This window comes from Acipenser ruthenus, chromosome 49, assembly GCF_902713425.1.
Source record: "Acipenser ruthenus chromosome 49, fAciRut3.2 maternal haplotype, whole genome shotgun sequence".
Lineage (NCBI taxonomy): Eukaryota > Metazoa > Chordata > Actinopteri > Acipenseriformes > Acipenseridae > Acipenser > Acipenser ruthenus.
Genome location: NC_081237.1, coordinates 7906732 through 7923757, shown reverse-complemented (window position 1 = coordinate 7923757; position 17026 = coordinate 7906732). Strand labels below are relative to the sequence as shown.

The 17026-nt window shown below is 40.5% G+C and overlaps 2 protein-coding genes and 1 long non-coding RNA gene across 3 annotated transcripts; 1 reads left to right on the top strand and 2 right to left on the bottom strand.

The window, feature by feature from the left end:
* Positions 1 to 8547: 8547 nt before the first annotated feature.
* On the bottom strand, positions 8548 to 11326 carry LOC117401513 (small integral membrane protein 24-like). Its single transcript, XM_034912043.2, has 3 exons — positions 10904 to 11326; positions 9935 to 10070; positions 8548 to 9335 (listed from the first exon to the last, which is right to left on the bottom strand). The coding sequence occupies exons 1-3, from the start codon at positions 10968 to 10970 to the stop codon at positions 9248 to 9250; spliced, it is 291 nt and encodes a 96-aa protein (XP_034767934.2). The 5' UTR covers positions 10971 to 11326; the 3' UTR covers positions 8548 to 9247.
* Positions 10090 to 12139, top strand: LOC131721890 (uncharacterized). Its single transcript, XR_009319957.1, has 2 exons — positions 10090 to 10531; positions 10739 to 12139. It is a non-coding gene; the product is annotated as an uncharacterized LOC131721890 (long non-coding RNA).
* LOC117401251 (small integral membrane protein 44) lies at positions 11769 to 14315 on the bottom strand. The gene is made up of 2 exons (XM_059015252.1): positions 13998 to 14315; positions 11769 to 12634 (listed from the first exon to the last, which is right to left on the bottom strand). The coding sequence occupies exons 1-2, from the start codon at positions 14185 to 14187 to the stop codon at positions 12384 to 12386; spliced, it is 441 nt and encodes a 146-aa protein (XP_058871235.1). The 5' UTR covers positions 14188 to 14315; the 3' UTR covers positions 11769 to 12383.
* Positions 14316 to 17026: the final 2711 nt, after the last annotated feature.

The window sequence follows — 17026 nt, the reverse complement described above, 5'->3', positions numbered from 1 at the left end:
TTTCAGATATCCTTCAAGGACCAATAGCAAGGACCAGAAAGTGCTTATGGGACATTTTGGTATCTCTAGGCTGACGCTACAGATATATAAAGTTGCACTATAACCAGATGCTGGGGATGGTTCAAATGTTAAGCAGCAAAACAGCTAGTGCCCTCATCAGTGTAATGACCTTCAACCTTCAAATAAAGCCTTTTCACAATACTAGGGTTACATTTGAACTATGGATCTCCTTACAGGGACTTTTAGAAAGTACCAAATAAAACTAATTAAAATAACTGTGTGTGAATATTTAACGCTAACACTCCATGAAAACAACGCCACTTATCTTTATAACAGTCGTTTGTTTTGTTACCTTGTACCTTTTTATAAAGGCGACATCATTCAAAGGATATGGGAAGTCTATAAGATGCCTAAAAGGTGAAGCAACTTCCAATAACATACCATAGGGGTATATTTGCTTGTCTGTCGTCACAGTTGCCCCCAATGTGTATTTTGTCCAACATAGGCCCACTTGTGCAGTTTTGCTTATTTTAAGGTCAATTTTCATAGTTTGCATTCATTTTCACGTCTCATAATGTTGATCGTTTATAGCTGGCACTCGCCTTCAAAACCTGATGCCAGCTGTCACCGAGTCGATTCAGATGGACAGCACAAGACCGTGGCACTAGACTAGTTCATTTCTGCACTGTGCCCCATGGTCGTTCTATTAAAGGTGGATCGACAGCTTCCAGAATCATTTGTATTTTTTTTGGCCGCCGCTTGTCCATTAATCATAATGTCTGTTTCTTCTAAATTGTGACATTAGTTTATCTTCTTTCAGAAACTTTCTTCTGGAGCAAAAAAGCTGAATTAAGACTTAACATTTCGTGGGAAAACTGCCTGTCAGTCACTCAGTAATTGCAAACTGTGAAGATGTAAATATTCCCTAAACAAGTATGAAGCAGTGAGTACGCAGATAATCCTGTCATATCAGATCCTGGCCCATTAAATCACTGGGCACCCTGTCCCAATGTGTCTGAATCACAGATATCACAGAGCAGATTAACTCATTTGAGCCACCCTGACCTCTCTTTGACCCCGGTAATTGATTGGACACATGCTACTCAAACACTTGGCACTCAGGACCCCGTGCTTTAATATGCAGTAACTGAAGACTTGCTGTAAGAGGACACTGGGTGATGCAGTCTTCTTGGAAGTCCCTTCTTTTCTTAGACGCCGTTATGAAGCATGAAATTGAAAAAATTGAATTTGCTTGCGAGTCTTTCCGCTGGTTCGCAGCTTCTTTTTTTTTTAATTCAGGGAAATAATGTGCTGTCGGATATTGTGAACGCTTTTCTGAGCTCGTCGGGAAAAGCATTTTGTAAGGTGGGACCTGATGCTTTCTGGAACTCATCATGAGTCCAGATGTTCAGCAATACACAGCTGTGCTCTAGATGGTGCTGCTCTTCTACCAAAAAGGCAAAAAATACACAACAGCTGAGCAATTGCAATATTAATGACTCAGAGCACCGTAAATAAAGGGGGACTGTCCAAAAAAAACAACTGTTGTAAAACGTCATTTAAAGCGTCTTGTTATTTAACAATATCATTACTGTGCATCACTGATCTCCATATTGGACCCAATTTATATTTTGATCCTTGCACCAGGGAAAGGTTTGCAATAAACATCCACCAGCGAGGCGTTGCAATTAATCAGAAAGCGGGTTTATTGAAGCAACAAACTGGGCCCTTTGTAACACTTTACCCCAAAGGAGACTTTGTTCCATTTACTTGATTGCTAAAGCAAGTTGTGCTGGGCTTGATTGATCCAATAGCAGAAAACGAATGAACAACAGCAGGGTTAGTAACAGAGCTTTTCAGAGGGCATCCGAAAAAAAACAATTGCTTCAGAGCAATTACAATCCATTAAGGGCTTGCTCTTGTAAGGAACAGTGTGTACAGCCTTTGGGTTGAAGGTTTTAGTGGTTTTATGTAATTGCATTGTCAGGTTCCCATAACTGATACTGTCTGTAATCCCAACTTCTAACAATAATGTCTTTGATGAAGCTCACACTCCTTCCCAACGGCTGCACTCTCCTAATATTAAGATTTAGATTCCCACTCCTTGCACAACTCCAAGCTTTACGATGAAAGCTGTAATGACACTGGTATCCAGACCAAATAGTTTTAAAAAAAATATCATAAAAACTTCATTATGATGGTGGAGGCATTATAAAATACCTGAGCTTCAGAATAAGAAGACATGAAAGATGGTCTGTAAAAGTGCCATCGAATTCAAATTCATCTAGCTCCCTATAGGGGAAAACAGTTTTTAAAAAGTATCAAGAAAGCATAAAAAGTGCTTTTTCTCAACTTCTGTTCTTTATTATGTTTGGCTCGGAGATCACAGCACCCCATTCTAACAATCATATGCTTTACGCTTACCTCTGATATAACGTTTTTTGGACCCTCGTATGGAAAAAATAAGTTCTTATTTGGAAAGGAAGTGCATTTTTTTTGGTATTATTTTTTTATAGGCTACAGCAGTTTCTGCAAGGTAATGGTAAATATGGCTTGGGGCCCACTTCACTTTCTTCACAAAAACTAAACCGAGCCCCCAAAATCAAGATCCTAATCAAAAAGACATTTAACACGCGGCCTGCTGAGACTACAAGCACAATTCTTGTGTTGAAACAAATGATTTGTATCAAACAAATAATACGGCGAATGACCTGGCTTTGAATGGTATTCGTTTCAAACTGAAGGATGTAGCAGACTGCCCCAAAGAAAACACACTTAAAAACATACTGTGTGTTATCAAAGCACTGTTCGTTACAGAGAGCGTCGCTAGGGGAAGGCTCCTGTTAATGCTATGGTAACACTTTGAGTACAAAAACATGCATCTCTTGCTGAAATAGCCATTATATCAACAGTATCGTTATTACATGAAGTCATTTTGCTATCTGGTGAGAACTTGAATAAAAATAAAAAATACAGAGACCCCGCTGGGTTCAGTGAGGGGTCAAAACTAACAGGACAGTTCTGGTTGCCATGGAAATTCACTAACCTGCATGAGGAGGCACAAGAAGGGCAACTAGGCCGCTCTCAGCACTTCATGAAGACAGGTTAAATTAATTCAGCCTAGAGAAAAGAAAGGAAAGAGGGGGCATGATTGAAGTCTTTCAAATCGGAATGGAAACTACTGTACTGCACCACTGTGGTGCCGTTTGTGCCGCTATGACAAGGTGTACAATATATTACCGCTGTGGTCCCCTTCTCCTACTGTAGTTGCCATTGTGTCACCAAAGCACCATCATTTGGTTTCTCATTCTATTAGTTCCATTGTAGAGTCTTTAGAACAGTGCAGACTGTACCATCACACCTGTATAGGATGGCCACTCCAGGGCTGAAACCAATTAGAGAAGGATTGAGGGGGAGGTCCAAACTGCAACTCACCCCACCCTAAACATTCCCAAACTAAACATAAACACAGAGTTTTTGCTTCAGCCACACTGCCCCCCCCCCCCCCCTCCTAAGGCCATCACTGAAATATTTAAGTTAGAGCTTTTTTAACTTTATAGAAACGTACACTGAACTAATTCTCCTTGAAAGAATAACACAGCCCTAGTTAGATTAATGTACAGGAAAATGTGGAGTCTGGACCCAGATGAAACACATTTCACAAAGGAGCAGCCCAGCCAGGAAATTCTGAAGTCGATGCCACGGCTAAACAGTTTAACTTTAGACAGAGTATACACTTAAATTTCCACACTTCATGAAAACATTATTTTTGAAGAATGAAGCCGTGTCTTTGCAGGAATGTTCCATAAGTTTTTCCATTAACATTGGATACCCCACCCAAGGAGCAGTGAAATCCATGACAGATGAGTTTTAAAACGTTGCTGGAACAATAGGGTAGGTATGGGAAGTGTGCCATGTAAAAAAGCAATCCATATACTTGGCAAAGGCACGGCCGTGTAGCGTGCAGGGTCACTCGTATAGCCTGGGGAGCACAGGTTTGCTTCCTGGCAGTGTGAAGTTGCTGATCTTCATTGGCTCTGGTGCTACTGCAGGTCAGGTACACAGAATCAGCAACAGTCTCTGTGCTACAGCGGCCCCTACTGGCTAAGAGCAGGCACCAGCAGGGCTGGCCTTTGTCCTATCAAGAGCAGTTAGCCTAACTACAATAAATACATCCAAGAGGAAAGCCTCACTTTTTAAATCAAATTTCTACTGGTTTTATTGGCTGTTGTTTAAATGTTTATTTTTGTCCAAGATCCACTCGGCCATCACATATTATAGGAGGAAACTGCACTCTTAAAATCCTGTAACTGCGCCACCTAGCTCCCTGGGGGTCCAATTACATCGCAGAACCTTGTCTGTGTAGGAGAGCATATTAACTGTGTGCTTATGAACCTAATAACGCAATTTACAGTATGTTATGTGAAGGACTTGCAAAAACAGAGCGCAAATGGATTCCACATGTTGAGCAAAGGCCCTCAATCCCCAGAGACTCTTTTTCTGCAACATGATAGCAATGAGGTCACAAAATTATATATAAAGCGGTTGAGAAAATGTAATACATTAAAAAATGGGTCTTAGTGTTTTTAAAGTGAACCTGGCAGTAACGTACGGCCGTGTAAAATCTTAAAATAGATAGAAAACTACCATGAACATGGAACCAAAACTTAATTAAAATGTGTTGAAGTTACAGTACAGTACAGTTTTAGTTAATTGTTCAGTAAGGCTTGTTTTTTTTTATTTTCAAGTAGCAGTGCAGGATCTTCTCCCTCAGATACTGTTTTTGCTTTCACACTGCATTGGTTTTTGCATTCTGTGAGAGTTCCACGGATCTGTGTGAATTCACAAATATGAAAGGAATGGGGCGTGGCTGAGCATTTCAAGTGTAATTTGCAGGCAGGGTGCTGCAGCTTAAAGGGTTCATTTGGATGGGTTGCTATGAAGTCTTCGTTCCAGAACCCCGCATCATTTCTTGTGAATGTTTTTGTGGTGTCCAGAGAGAGTTGGAGGCAGAGCTGTGGCTTCAGTCTCACTTTAGTGCTCTCGGAGGTAACCGCTCCACAGAATCATTTTTATGCAATGGCCGCAGGAATTTTTCTTTTAAAAAAAGGGTTTAGCTCTGCTATTTCCAAACACAAAATACAGTGGCATAGGTTTGTTTGCTTTTTTTTTTTAAAGCTTTATTTTAGTGCTTGTTTTTTCTTTACATTTTAATCTCTAACCCCTATGAAAATGGCAGTACCCATTCTCCATAGCTCCAGTGTTTACTAACTAGCTAATGTCTAATTGGTAATAATAAAAAAGGGGCACAAGTACAAAGACGTGTACTGCACTGTATTCTGCACCCTTCCCTTGCCCCAGGTTGCCCGGCTGGCTAAACAAATGTTGCTGGTGGGAAAGAAAGGTCCCCTTCTGTGTTTTCATGAAGGATAAGTAACCTGTTCTCTACCAGCTATAAAAACACATGAGAGCCAGTCATTCCTGAACCTCCCCTGGCCCATTGCCTATCATCACAGACCTTTTCCTTCAGCAGCTGTAAAAACTGGATTCCTACTGGACATAAAACACTACTGTTAACCCATTCAAGTTGAAACTTCCAGACATTTCAAAAGGCCAACTGAGGATCCCTATTCAAATGCACTGATTGGATTAAACATGTGTCATGCTTTGCTAGATGCTTCTACTGCTTGAAGCGCCTCCCTTCCTCCTCCTAGCACCAGAGCCACCTGGTATCTGCATTGGCATGGTGCAGAATCCGGGTACTGTTTGAGTTTTTTGAACAAGCTTTCCGGCTATTTGGAGTGCAACAGCCACTGTGGTTGATGCACAAAAGGTCCTGACTGTAGGGATGGAAAAATGTCTACACCAGGTGTGTCCAATCCCGGTCCTGGAGGGCCATTCCACTCCGGGTTTTACAGGTAAAACAAGATGATTTCAGGGTCTGGATGGAGGTGTAAACAATTTAGAACAGGGTTGGAACAAAGACCAGGAGTGGAAGGGCCAGCTTTGGCCAGCCCTGGTCTGTGCTGTTCCTCCCTGTCTTGGACAGAGACCTCCACACTATCTCAAAGGCTTGCAGCTCCAGCTCCAATCACTGTTTAGGATGAGCGGAGTATCCACATGTCAGGGTTCCCTTACACATGCCACTCTTCAGTTTTCTAGTCAGAACCACACATGCAGTATAAAGCTCTTTACACTTGGCAAGTCAATCTTGGCTTTGAAAAGCATCTACATCATAGCGGAATGCACCACAGTAGCATTCCCAGTTTATTTACTTCCAATTTCTTTTTTTGCAGACATTTGTGCTGGTTCAAAAGTCAATGTAGCCGCCTCGATATTAACTTTTTAAAAGTTGTTAATTTTCTGAATCTCTTGTTTCACGTGAATCAATCATCCCATAGACATCAGCACTGGATACCCTCTTGTGAAATTAATATCTACCGGACAGAGATGCTCTGGAGCCCATTGCTAAAGAAACTTTTTCCAAATCTGACACTCCGAGTTCCCTTGCCATCGGAGCTCCTGAGAGACTATCTCCACAAATGCGCTGGTTTTGCACATTGACAGAATCATGATGATTTTCTTTTCCAGTGTAAAGTTTGTATCTTTCCTTTTCTAAAGACAGTTCTAAACGCTCCATCAGAATGAGGTCAAATACGTTATTACACCTTCTTCAGTGTAATAACTGATTAGCATGCTGAAGAAGGTGCTAGCCGAAACGTTACTTCACACTCTTATAGTTGTATCCTTAAAATAAATAACTCCAGTTTTGAAACTTAGATCAGGGATGGCAACAGTCTGTCCCGGCTGTTTCATTAGATTTTTTGAACGAAGCAAATTAGGCCCAGGCAACTACCCTCCCAAACCATGCAGGAACTTCAAGACCATAGCAACACTTCCTGTGGGCACCCAGGCAAGATTCAGCAGGAGCAGGATTCGAGCCACACTGACACAGCCCGGCCCGCACTCCACACCGGTGTGCCTTTACCAGGTGAGTCACCAAGTTTTTAATTATCCTGTAAAAACATTTTGAACGGCCTCTCAATTCCTTGTGTACCTTATTAAGGGGTTCATTCTGAGTTACTGATTGGCTATCCCTACTCACATCACTTAAGGCTCTAGCACTTTGTTACCACCTTATTCTGAAAAACATATAGTTGCAGGACTGGGTGAAAGACTGCGTTCAGGGAGTGCACATAACTAGTGAAGTCAGTATCTTCTCACGATACTCATTTGCTGAACGACGGAAGGCTATATCTTGGTATAACAGCTTTCCTGCTCATTGAAGAGGTGGGGAACCTGCGAGTGAACTCTGGCCGTCGCCAGCTTCTTGGAATGCGTTATCCGTGTGCTGGTATTTTCAGCCACTGAAGCTGGCACAGACTGGGACTCTGGCTGACTGTCTGGTATCTAGTTGTGTGTAGACAGATCTTAGTTCTGTTGCCAGGTGGACAGACTACACTGCTGCCGGAATGTCAGGAAACTTCCTTTTCAGAAGAATCCAACAGTGAGAGAGGGAGGCAGGGAGGGGGGAGGGAGAAGGGAGGGAGGGAGGGAGGGAGGCAGGGGGGGAGGGAGCAGGGAGGGAGGGAGGGAGGTAGGGGGGACAGGGGAGGGGGGAGGGAGGGAGGGAGAAGGGAGTCCCTATTGCTTTAGTTGGCTGTCAGTTACACAAGGCTTTTGCCAGCAGGTTGCTTGGTAACAGCGGTGGTTAAAACTGAGTGGCACAAGCAGCAAATGTTTTCAAATAGTTTTCGTCTGTTTCACCCAAAACTTCTTCAAAACTTCTTCAAAACGTACAAGAATGGTTCAGCTTCATTAGTGCACATCTATCTGCTGGAAGTTTTGCCTTTATATGTTTCAGTTTCATGGGACAATGGTGAAAATACTGTCCGTGACTGCTCCAGTCTACCTGGCTATTTCTACCTGTCTGAAGAACGTTGTATCTGATTATTAAAGTAGTGAGTTTTCAGTTTATCAGTTACTTTTCTAGTGATTGAGGACTATCCTGTTGGATCCTGATTCTCCTTGGATAGAGAGCTGTTTGCTGTAGAGATTATAAGCTTCTACGGCTGCAAGTGAGTGTCGGACAGCAGGATACCTTGCTTGACCAAAAACCCTGTCCACTTTGACATTAGATCTTTATAGGGCTGATATAACTGAGCCTCCACCCTTTAGTCTAACTAGACCGGAGTCACTACTGTGATTTCCAATGCACAGTATATTACAAAGATCCTTACAAAGAAGGGGCTTGTGTGCGGATTTGGACAGTTGTGGCTGATGGAGTGTCTACAGTTTAAAAAGGTTTGAGCAGCTACTGTCACACAGGGTTACAGTCACATTTTACACATGTTTGTGATCATCCTACTCTGTTTATTTAGTTGTGGCCCTGTCTCATTGAAAAATATTACAGTATAGGTGCTCAAAGATTCAGAGAAAGGTCTTGGGCGACATCTTGTGGTGTGAGAAGGGTGTGCGCGGAGGGCCTTTTTAAAAAATACATAAATTAAATAATATTATTACAACCCATGAAGTACCAAATTATTTTTAATTTGAAAAAAAACTAAAACAGGCTTATTTACGTAATTTGATACTTTACATTTAGATTTAACGTTTACCGTTAGCAAAGTTAGAGTAAGTTATAACAATCTAATTAAACATTTTCAATATCAGGTAGATGCTAGTTAAAAATGCTTAACAAAATTACAAAGCAGCCTGTCCTCAAATGAGGACAATGGCACTTAATGGGTTAAAGAAAATATGAAGTGTGGGATAATACCTTTCGGATCATTTATCATGTGATAATTTAATAAGGTACTGGTGGTACAATATTCTTCAATTATATCATTTATTTTAGAAACCATAAACTCTACAAATGAATGAATAACAAAAAACAAGAACAAATTGAAATTTCCCCTGGTGATGGATCAAGATTTTATGGCTGATATTTTTTTTGTCCCACATAGTTGAATAATTAATTTCGGGGGGACAGGGGTTCAAACCTTTAAACCCACCCCCTAGCTACATCACTGATTTGAATGATATAACGCTGCACCTGCACCTTATAATTTCGAAGCTCGCAGTGATAGCAAGGTTCATTATGAAGCTCAGCAGTGGTATAAATCAAGACAAGTTCAAATGCTCCAGTCTAAATTTCACGGAGCGCATCTCAGATTCAGGAAGTTAATTGCTCCAGAACGCCATGGTGGAGAACGCACAGTTCACACACACTGGCTCTGTGTCCCAGTTAAAGGGAGCTGACCTTCCCGGCCTCCTCTAACTGCAGGGTCAGGTTGTCATGTCCATCTATGCTGCTTTCATCATCTCCTTCAGGTCTGCAACAACAGAAGAAAGATCGGACTCAGCGGTCACAGCGATTCTCAAATCACACAGCCCCATTATTCACTGGATAATGTGCAGCATCGGAAAGGGTTAAAAGACACATGGATATGGAACCCATTGACCACATTACATAGAAACAATAAATTTACAATACTTTTTTGAAATGTTCACTTATTTAAGGTATATACTGACCCCTGGTGGACAACAGCATTTTAATTTTTTTTTTTTTTTTTTTGGTCTATGATTCCATAAGGCATGCAAGTTTATCTTTCCAATCGTAAACGTCAGTCTGATTATTAAACATCAGCTGACAAAGTTCAATGTGCAATGCTATAAAACATTCGAGCAATTCTGAACTTTAATCCACAGCCTCTTGTGTTTAAATGATAGTGTTTAATATTCTTACAGTTTGGTGTTCAAATCTATCATTTAAAGGGCTGCTGGCTGCATTTAAATCTGGCATGCTAATTGATTGAGCATTGGGGGGTTGTCCCTCCTCTCAATCTTACGTTTCTAAAGCTCATTAACTGTTACAGCACTGTGTGCATTCAGTGTTACAGCTGTGATCCCTCTGAACTGATGTGCTGCTTACTTATCATTCTGGAAGAAGAGTCTCTTAACAATCAGCAGGGTAAAGACAATGAACAGGAACCCCACCACTGCAATGAGCCCCACTAACCAGGGCTGCAGAGTCTTCGTACCTGACGTGGATTCGCTCACTCTCCCAGCTGAAAGATATAGGAATACCATGAGGGTTAAAAGAGTGGCAATCGAGGCAGCATCGTAACTGCAGCCCAGGGGCAGACGCCCTGCATGTGTAGACTTGTATATATACAGTATCGCGTGTGGTGCTGGTGATTTCATTCACACGTCTGTGTTGAAGTCAGTGCATCACCGCATAGTATCTGCGCCCCCTCCCGCTGCCAGACAAGCTAGCCATGCGAGAATAAAAGGCTGTTTTGGCGAGCTGGCAGTCCCCAGGTTAGCTCAGTTCATTGGTGTTGTACACGCCCCAAGCAGCAGGTTGCGCTCCTGTTGTGTTAGTCTCACCGTTACAGCTCTGCCCATTTTTGCTTTTTTTTGTTTAGTTGTTTTGTTGTAAATAAAACGGCTAACTGCAATCTCTGGACTCCTGCTTCTGCTATTCCCACCGCTAGCCAGCCTGGGCCGCCACGCTACCCTTTCACAGGTAAGCTGTAATGTGAGAATGAGGCCACAGCGGTGTCATTTTCACACGGACAAGTGTTCGATTCCAGTGGCTTGCAATGCATCGAGGTTCTCTAACTAGTGAAAGATTTTGAAAAAAAGATCTGCATTAAAACATTTTTGGTTAAACATTTTAAAACACTACTACGCTGTTTGTGATTTCTTTTTGTTTTCTTTTAAACATTTACAGCCGGAGTCATAGCGTGCATTTACTTGAGTCTGGGGCTTTCAAGTCCAAGGTTGAGTCAATACAGACCAGCAGCTGCTGTTGAAAACTCCAGTCTGGACGATGAAAACCGCTGAGGCTGCCCTAGCAAAACCTGGGAGGGAGGTCCTGCGGAATAGCTGCACTTACCTTGCTGGGCTGCAGCTGCTGAAACCAGGAGAAGGAAGCAGGCCAGGGAGCGAAGAGGAAGAACCATTTTGCTGCGTGTCTTAAGATACACTGGCAGGCAGGGCTCAGTGTTTTACCACATGAGATCCTCCGAGATCAAAGTACTACAGAGATAAACTGAGAAGTGACTAAGCTGGTGAAATATCTGCTTACGTAAGTTACATACGTTTGACTTTCTCTTCTGTGCATTTGAAAAAACAAAATGCAAACCTATTACCTTTTGGAAATCTTCCCAGTATAATTGAACCCTAGCGGCAGATACTGGACCCCGTTCATAAAAGTACTTTTTTTAAAGGAATGCTTTTAATCTTTCTAAACACAACAGTGGAAATGAACTTCAACCCAGGTTCATGAACTGCAAACATCAGCTTCCAGCACTTTTACATTTCCACATTCACAGGAGTCTCTTATCTGACTCGTTATCTGTTGGAGTGTTAGTGTGCATGTTCACTGAGACTCTTTTCACGATATGTGTGGGACTTTTGCACTTACTGAGAACTGATTTGGATTTTGAAGAGCGCAGTCATTTTTTTTAAATAAAAAAAAAAAAACTAGAATGATTTTTTTATGAATATGGCCCAGCACATGTTATCTTCCTTGTTCTTCATTTTTTTTTAAATAATAATAATAATAAACTTGAATGATTTTTTTTTATGAATATGGCCCAGCACATGTTATCTTCCTTGTTCTTCATTTTTTTTAAAATAATAATAATAATAAACTCGAATGATTTTTTTTATGAATATGGCCCAGCACATGTTATCTTCCTTGTTCTTCTTTTTTTTTTTTTACTCACACACGGTCGAAGAAGAAGAAATAAACAGTATTTAGTTCCAAATGTATTTTATTAAGATGCAAATCGCTAAGCAACCATAATGTATTAAAGCTACACATGTGGTATTTAAACCTGATACTCCCTATTCTGGCTCTTTGTCATCATTAGTTTTTGTTGGGGGGGGTGATTAAGATCAATAATAATGAAAATACTTACAATATATATTTGTTACACAGTTATAAGAACGAATTCACTGTGAGATGTGTGCAATGGTATATCAGTTGTTAACATTTTGTGGTCCCGTCTGCATTGCTTAAGGTGGGTTCAAATAAAATATAAATTAAAAAAAATGTAATATTGTGTATATATATATATATATATATATATATATATATATATATATATATATATATATATATATATATATATATACAGGGTGATTAGAAAGTAAGTTTATCACATCAATGATATGGTGTGTTGATGTGTAAACTTACTTTCTGATTGCCCTGAATATATATATATATATATATATATATATATATATATATATATATATATATATATATATACACACATATATATATATACACACATATATATACATATATTGGATTATGTGTAATTATTAAATGTGCCTGACAACTTGAAGCATTAATAATATTTTAGCTAGAACACAGATGAATTATCCACAGGCTTCCCAAACATCACCCGCGGACCGGATCGCGAATGCCGTGGCTCCATATCTTCATATATCACCCGGATAATCGGGATTTCCTTATTCCTCTCAAAGTACAAACGGGCATCATCATCGGCGCCATCCCCGTCATTGCTTTTCAGCATCCACTCCTCCCCGAACCTGTCACTGTTTCTTCTGATCGGTGTCTTTGTGTGATCTGGATCCGGTCCAAACAGCGTGTCTGTGGAACACAAGAAAAAAACAAAACAACATGCCATTATTTATTGAGCTTTTTTACAAACTGAACCATAAAATCCACACCTCTTGGATGGATAGCATGCTTTCCCCAGCTGCAGCCTGGCCCCTGCTTTCTGTAATGGGTCTCCTTCTTGGGACTGATGAGTTAATAACTCTGATGTGAGTTTGGAAGACAAGCAGGTACTTGACTCTCAATTAGCGAGAGAGAGCTCTTGGGTTGAATGGTAAGACATCTTTTCAGAGGTTTGGTTGACATGTCTTTGTCAAGGGAACGTGTGTTTGAAAACAAACAGTGGAGGCACCTATGGTCTTTTGCTGCCATGGTAACTACACTCTATTTAAATCTATGAATGTGTTTGTGATGTCATTTATTACATAGGTAATGATGTAATGATCTATATTCCTTTCTATTGAAGCCTTCAGGCATCCTGGTGTTGAGTCTATTTATCCATTTATGTTCCTTTATTTTTCTGTGTGTGTGTGTGTGTGTGTGTGTTTGTGTGTGTGTGTGTGTGTGTATATATGTGTGTGTGTGTGTGTGTGTGTGTGTGTGTGTGTGTGTGTGTGTGTGTGTTTCATTAAAGTCATCTCTTTGAAAATATGCTCCTCTGTGTTGAAATGAAGGAGTGAGTTCTGTCACTGTGTTCCAGTGTTATTGGCAGCATACCTGCTCAGCTTAGCTTCTCGTTGCTGCTAATGGTCTCAAATCCAAGCCACTTAAATGTGGCTCTTCTAATCCACGGAGAGACTCTTTTAATATGGTTAAACCTGTACAGTCACTACATGTGTCTGAAGAAAGCCAAGCTGCCAAGCCTGCTGAGGGTGTCCAGCGCAGCATTACTGACAAACCCAGTAAACTCCAAACACACAATTCCTCTATAGATTATAATTCGTTCTGCTCAGTCACCTTTTCCTAAAACTGAAAACGTAATTTAAAACAATTCAACAATACAATTTGTGTTAGTAAATTCCACAGGTGGTTTCCCTCCAAACCATACACCCAGACTGCGCTGTGAGATAATACATTGGGAGAGGGAGTCTCTTAATGTTTAAGACATGTCCCCTTGTGCAGGCTCAGGGACTGCAAAGCTGTAAATGATTTCTGTCACAACAGGAGGAATTCTCCACCTGAAAAATCACAAAAGCGCCAACTGTACTCCCAAACATAAAGGCTTTTTAATTACCTTGAAGTGCAATCGGTTCTGTGCACAGTGACATCCACACAGCATTGAGAGAAAGTCCTGTCATTTAATAAGCATAGCACAGCCTATCAACAGAAGAGCACTGCAGTCTCTGAGGCAGCAGCCTGATAATCGACAGCTAGCAGTTCACTCACTCAGACATACCTGTTAAATCGTGTATAAGATCCTTGATTAGATGGCCGATAATGGCGTACAACACAGTAATGACGATCGCCGCAGCGATCACCAGGTAGGTGATATAATTGGGCAGGTAGATTGCGTCCCGAGAGGGGGGCTTGTAATCTTCAAACACAACCTTGTACTCTTCTGCTTCAGGGTCTAGTTCTTCGTCCATTCTTTATAAAAGACAGCTCAAACTGTCTGAGAAGTCTCTATCAGTCTTGTACGCGGCTCAGATTTTTCTCTTTTGAGATTTTTTTTTTTCAGTTGAATTTCCAAATGAAGTGTGCCTAATATAAAGGAATCCTTTTTGTCAGCTTTGAAAGTATTATTATTATTATTATTATTATTATTATTATTATTATTATTATTATTATTGCTATTGCTATTGCATTAGCTGGTCTCACAAGCTGCCTCCCAGGATCTTGCTTCTCATAATTGTGACAGCTTGCTGAACTAAAGCTGCAGAAGGTCAAGCGATTTATCCAAGGTGAACCGGGATTGAAACCACAGTTATCTTAGGTCTATTGCTTTTACCACAGCAAGACCAACAGTAGATATATTGACGAATGTACCCCCTGTCACTCCCTTAAGCCCTCATGAAACATACTTCACTCCTTTGTTTATCACCACTTTGAAATGTTCCAGACAGGAAATAATCGGATTGGGGGGGGGGGGGGGGGGGGGGCATGCTTCTGAAACTTTCGTTATTATTGCACTAAATAGCACTACAAATAAAAGCACAGGCTTTACATTTTAAAAAATACATACAACAATACAAAACGAGTCTTGCGGCGCGATTTATACATAGACAGACTCTGAGTTCCTGACAGACCTTGGAAGGGAGTTCCACAGACCAGGAGCAAAAGGTCCAGAGGTCAACATGTATTTGGCTGTACAGTATTGAAATGTTCTGACATAGAGTATAAACTGTTTATGTAAGTGTAACTGTTTAAGAAAGTTTACATCTTTCTTAAACATTACAATGTGTTCTACATGTGCGGTGTCTCAGACTCTCAAAGTGTTGAAAATAAATGTTATTATTGGAATCAACGCAATACCTATCAGCGATGGCCAGAAGTTTTGCATCACCTAGAATTTTAGCATTTATATCTTTTATTTAACATCGTGTAGTCAACATGATATTGAAAAAGTCTACTGGAAGCCATAATAGTAGTAAAGTATTTTCTGTTAGATTTGTAAATGTCACATTTTTCCATTTTTGTCAGTTTTTTTTTGTTATGGAAAACTCGGTACGTAATTCAATATGTTAACGTAACATTATTCAGCAGGTTTCACTCGACTTTATGAAGCAACATTTATTAATTCTACAAGGTGATGCAAAACCATTTGAGCAGAGGCGTTGCGGTATACTTGAGGTCCACAGCACCTTGTTTTATCAACACTTGTTATTTTGCGCTATGCAGTGGGTTTATAAAGATAGCTGCAGACAGACACGCAAACATCCTGCTTTAGTGAAGCCTTAATGCAACTAAAAATACATGTTTCTGCTGCTGCCTGTAAATATAACTGTAGGTATTATTTCATACATTTAAACAGTATACAACATATTTGGTAGTCATCAGAACCAAGCAGCAATCCACAACAGCTTGCTGTGAGCCATACCGGGTTTAACAGAAAAATAAACGCGTTACTGTATCTAGAAAGGCATTATACAGCCCTACTGTAGTATTTGTTACTCTGTGCAGAACACCAGCTTTCATAGAAACTATTCAATGTGACTCGGCATTACAGTTCATTATGATTCAAGAAATGCAGTGTTCAAATGGAGGCCTTCAAAAATAACTACTACCATATTTCCCAAAATATCCCCCCCCCCCCGCTTGCCCATATCCTAAAGCCACGTTACCTTCAAACTGTGGAAGCATCACTTTGCCTTCGGAAGAATTTTGCTGTACTTGAAGCCAATAGCAACCAGTTTCCCATCCATGCTGTTTCCTTTTCTCACAAGGATTTTCCAGATTGATCAGAGGATATAATGTTCAATTTTGAGGTTTCATAAGGTTAGCCCCCACCCCACCTCAAACCTGCCCCCCCCCCCCAAAAAAAAACAAACAACAAAAAAACAACCGCTGTAAATAATGCCGGCTAAACTAACAAGCTAAGAGAGAACTGGAAAGCAATTCAACTTGTTCCTGACATCACGGTCATTTCTTTTGAATAGATTAGGCAGGATTGACTGTTGACGGCTCTGGCTTTTTTAGAATGATCCCCACTATGAATTTCCAGTACATCAGGGTCATTGTGGTGTTGAGAACACATATAGACAGCATTGCTAACTCCACTCCTTCCATTGCTGCAGTCAGGTGAGTTGTGCTTGTTTCTGTGAGGCACCTGAACTGTTACCTCCCTGCAGATTAATCAGACTCTTCAAAGCCCTGCTAATGCCTAACTCCCAAAGAATTACAGTGATCGTTATATTGCTGACCGGTCTGCTCCTAATCTTCCTCGGGACTCAGGCGTCACCCTGTCTGCAACATTTGTACAGAACTGATACACGTGGCATATAATGATTTAATTCACATTAAGACTGTCCTACAGAAAGAAAAGACGGTCATTTGAGGTGAAGGCTGCAGCTTAAGCCAGCAATGTACTGATGCTGATGGGGAATTATTTTATTTTTTTGGTGACACTCCTAAATTAAGAAGCGAGTAAATATGTGCTCCAATTCCCAACTCCAAGCCAGACCCCAGCTCACCAGCGAAAGTTAAAGAAGGTGTCCCTTGCATAGGTTTACTACAGTAAATTTGCAGTTTTCCAGTGCTTTTCCTGGTTAGGCTATGCATTTACCCTAGTTTATCATGCTTTATATATATATATTTTAATATGCCATACCTCTGTAGGCTTTACAATACTTATGCTGTACTATGGTTTCATATAGTAAACAGTGCCATCTCGTGGGCAAATGCTGTAACTGTGGCAAGGATCTGAGATACAGTGATGCCAGAATATATATATATATATATATATATATATATATATATATATATATA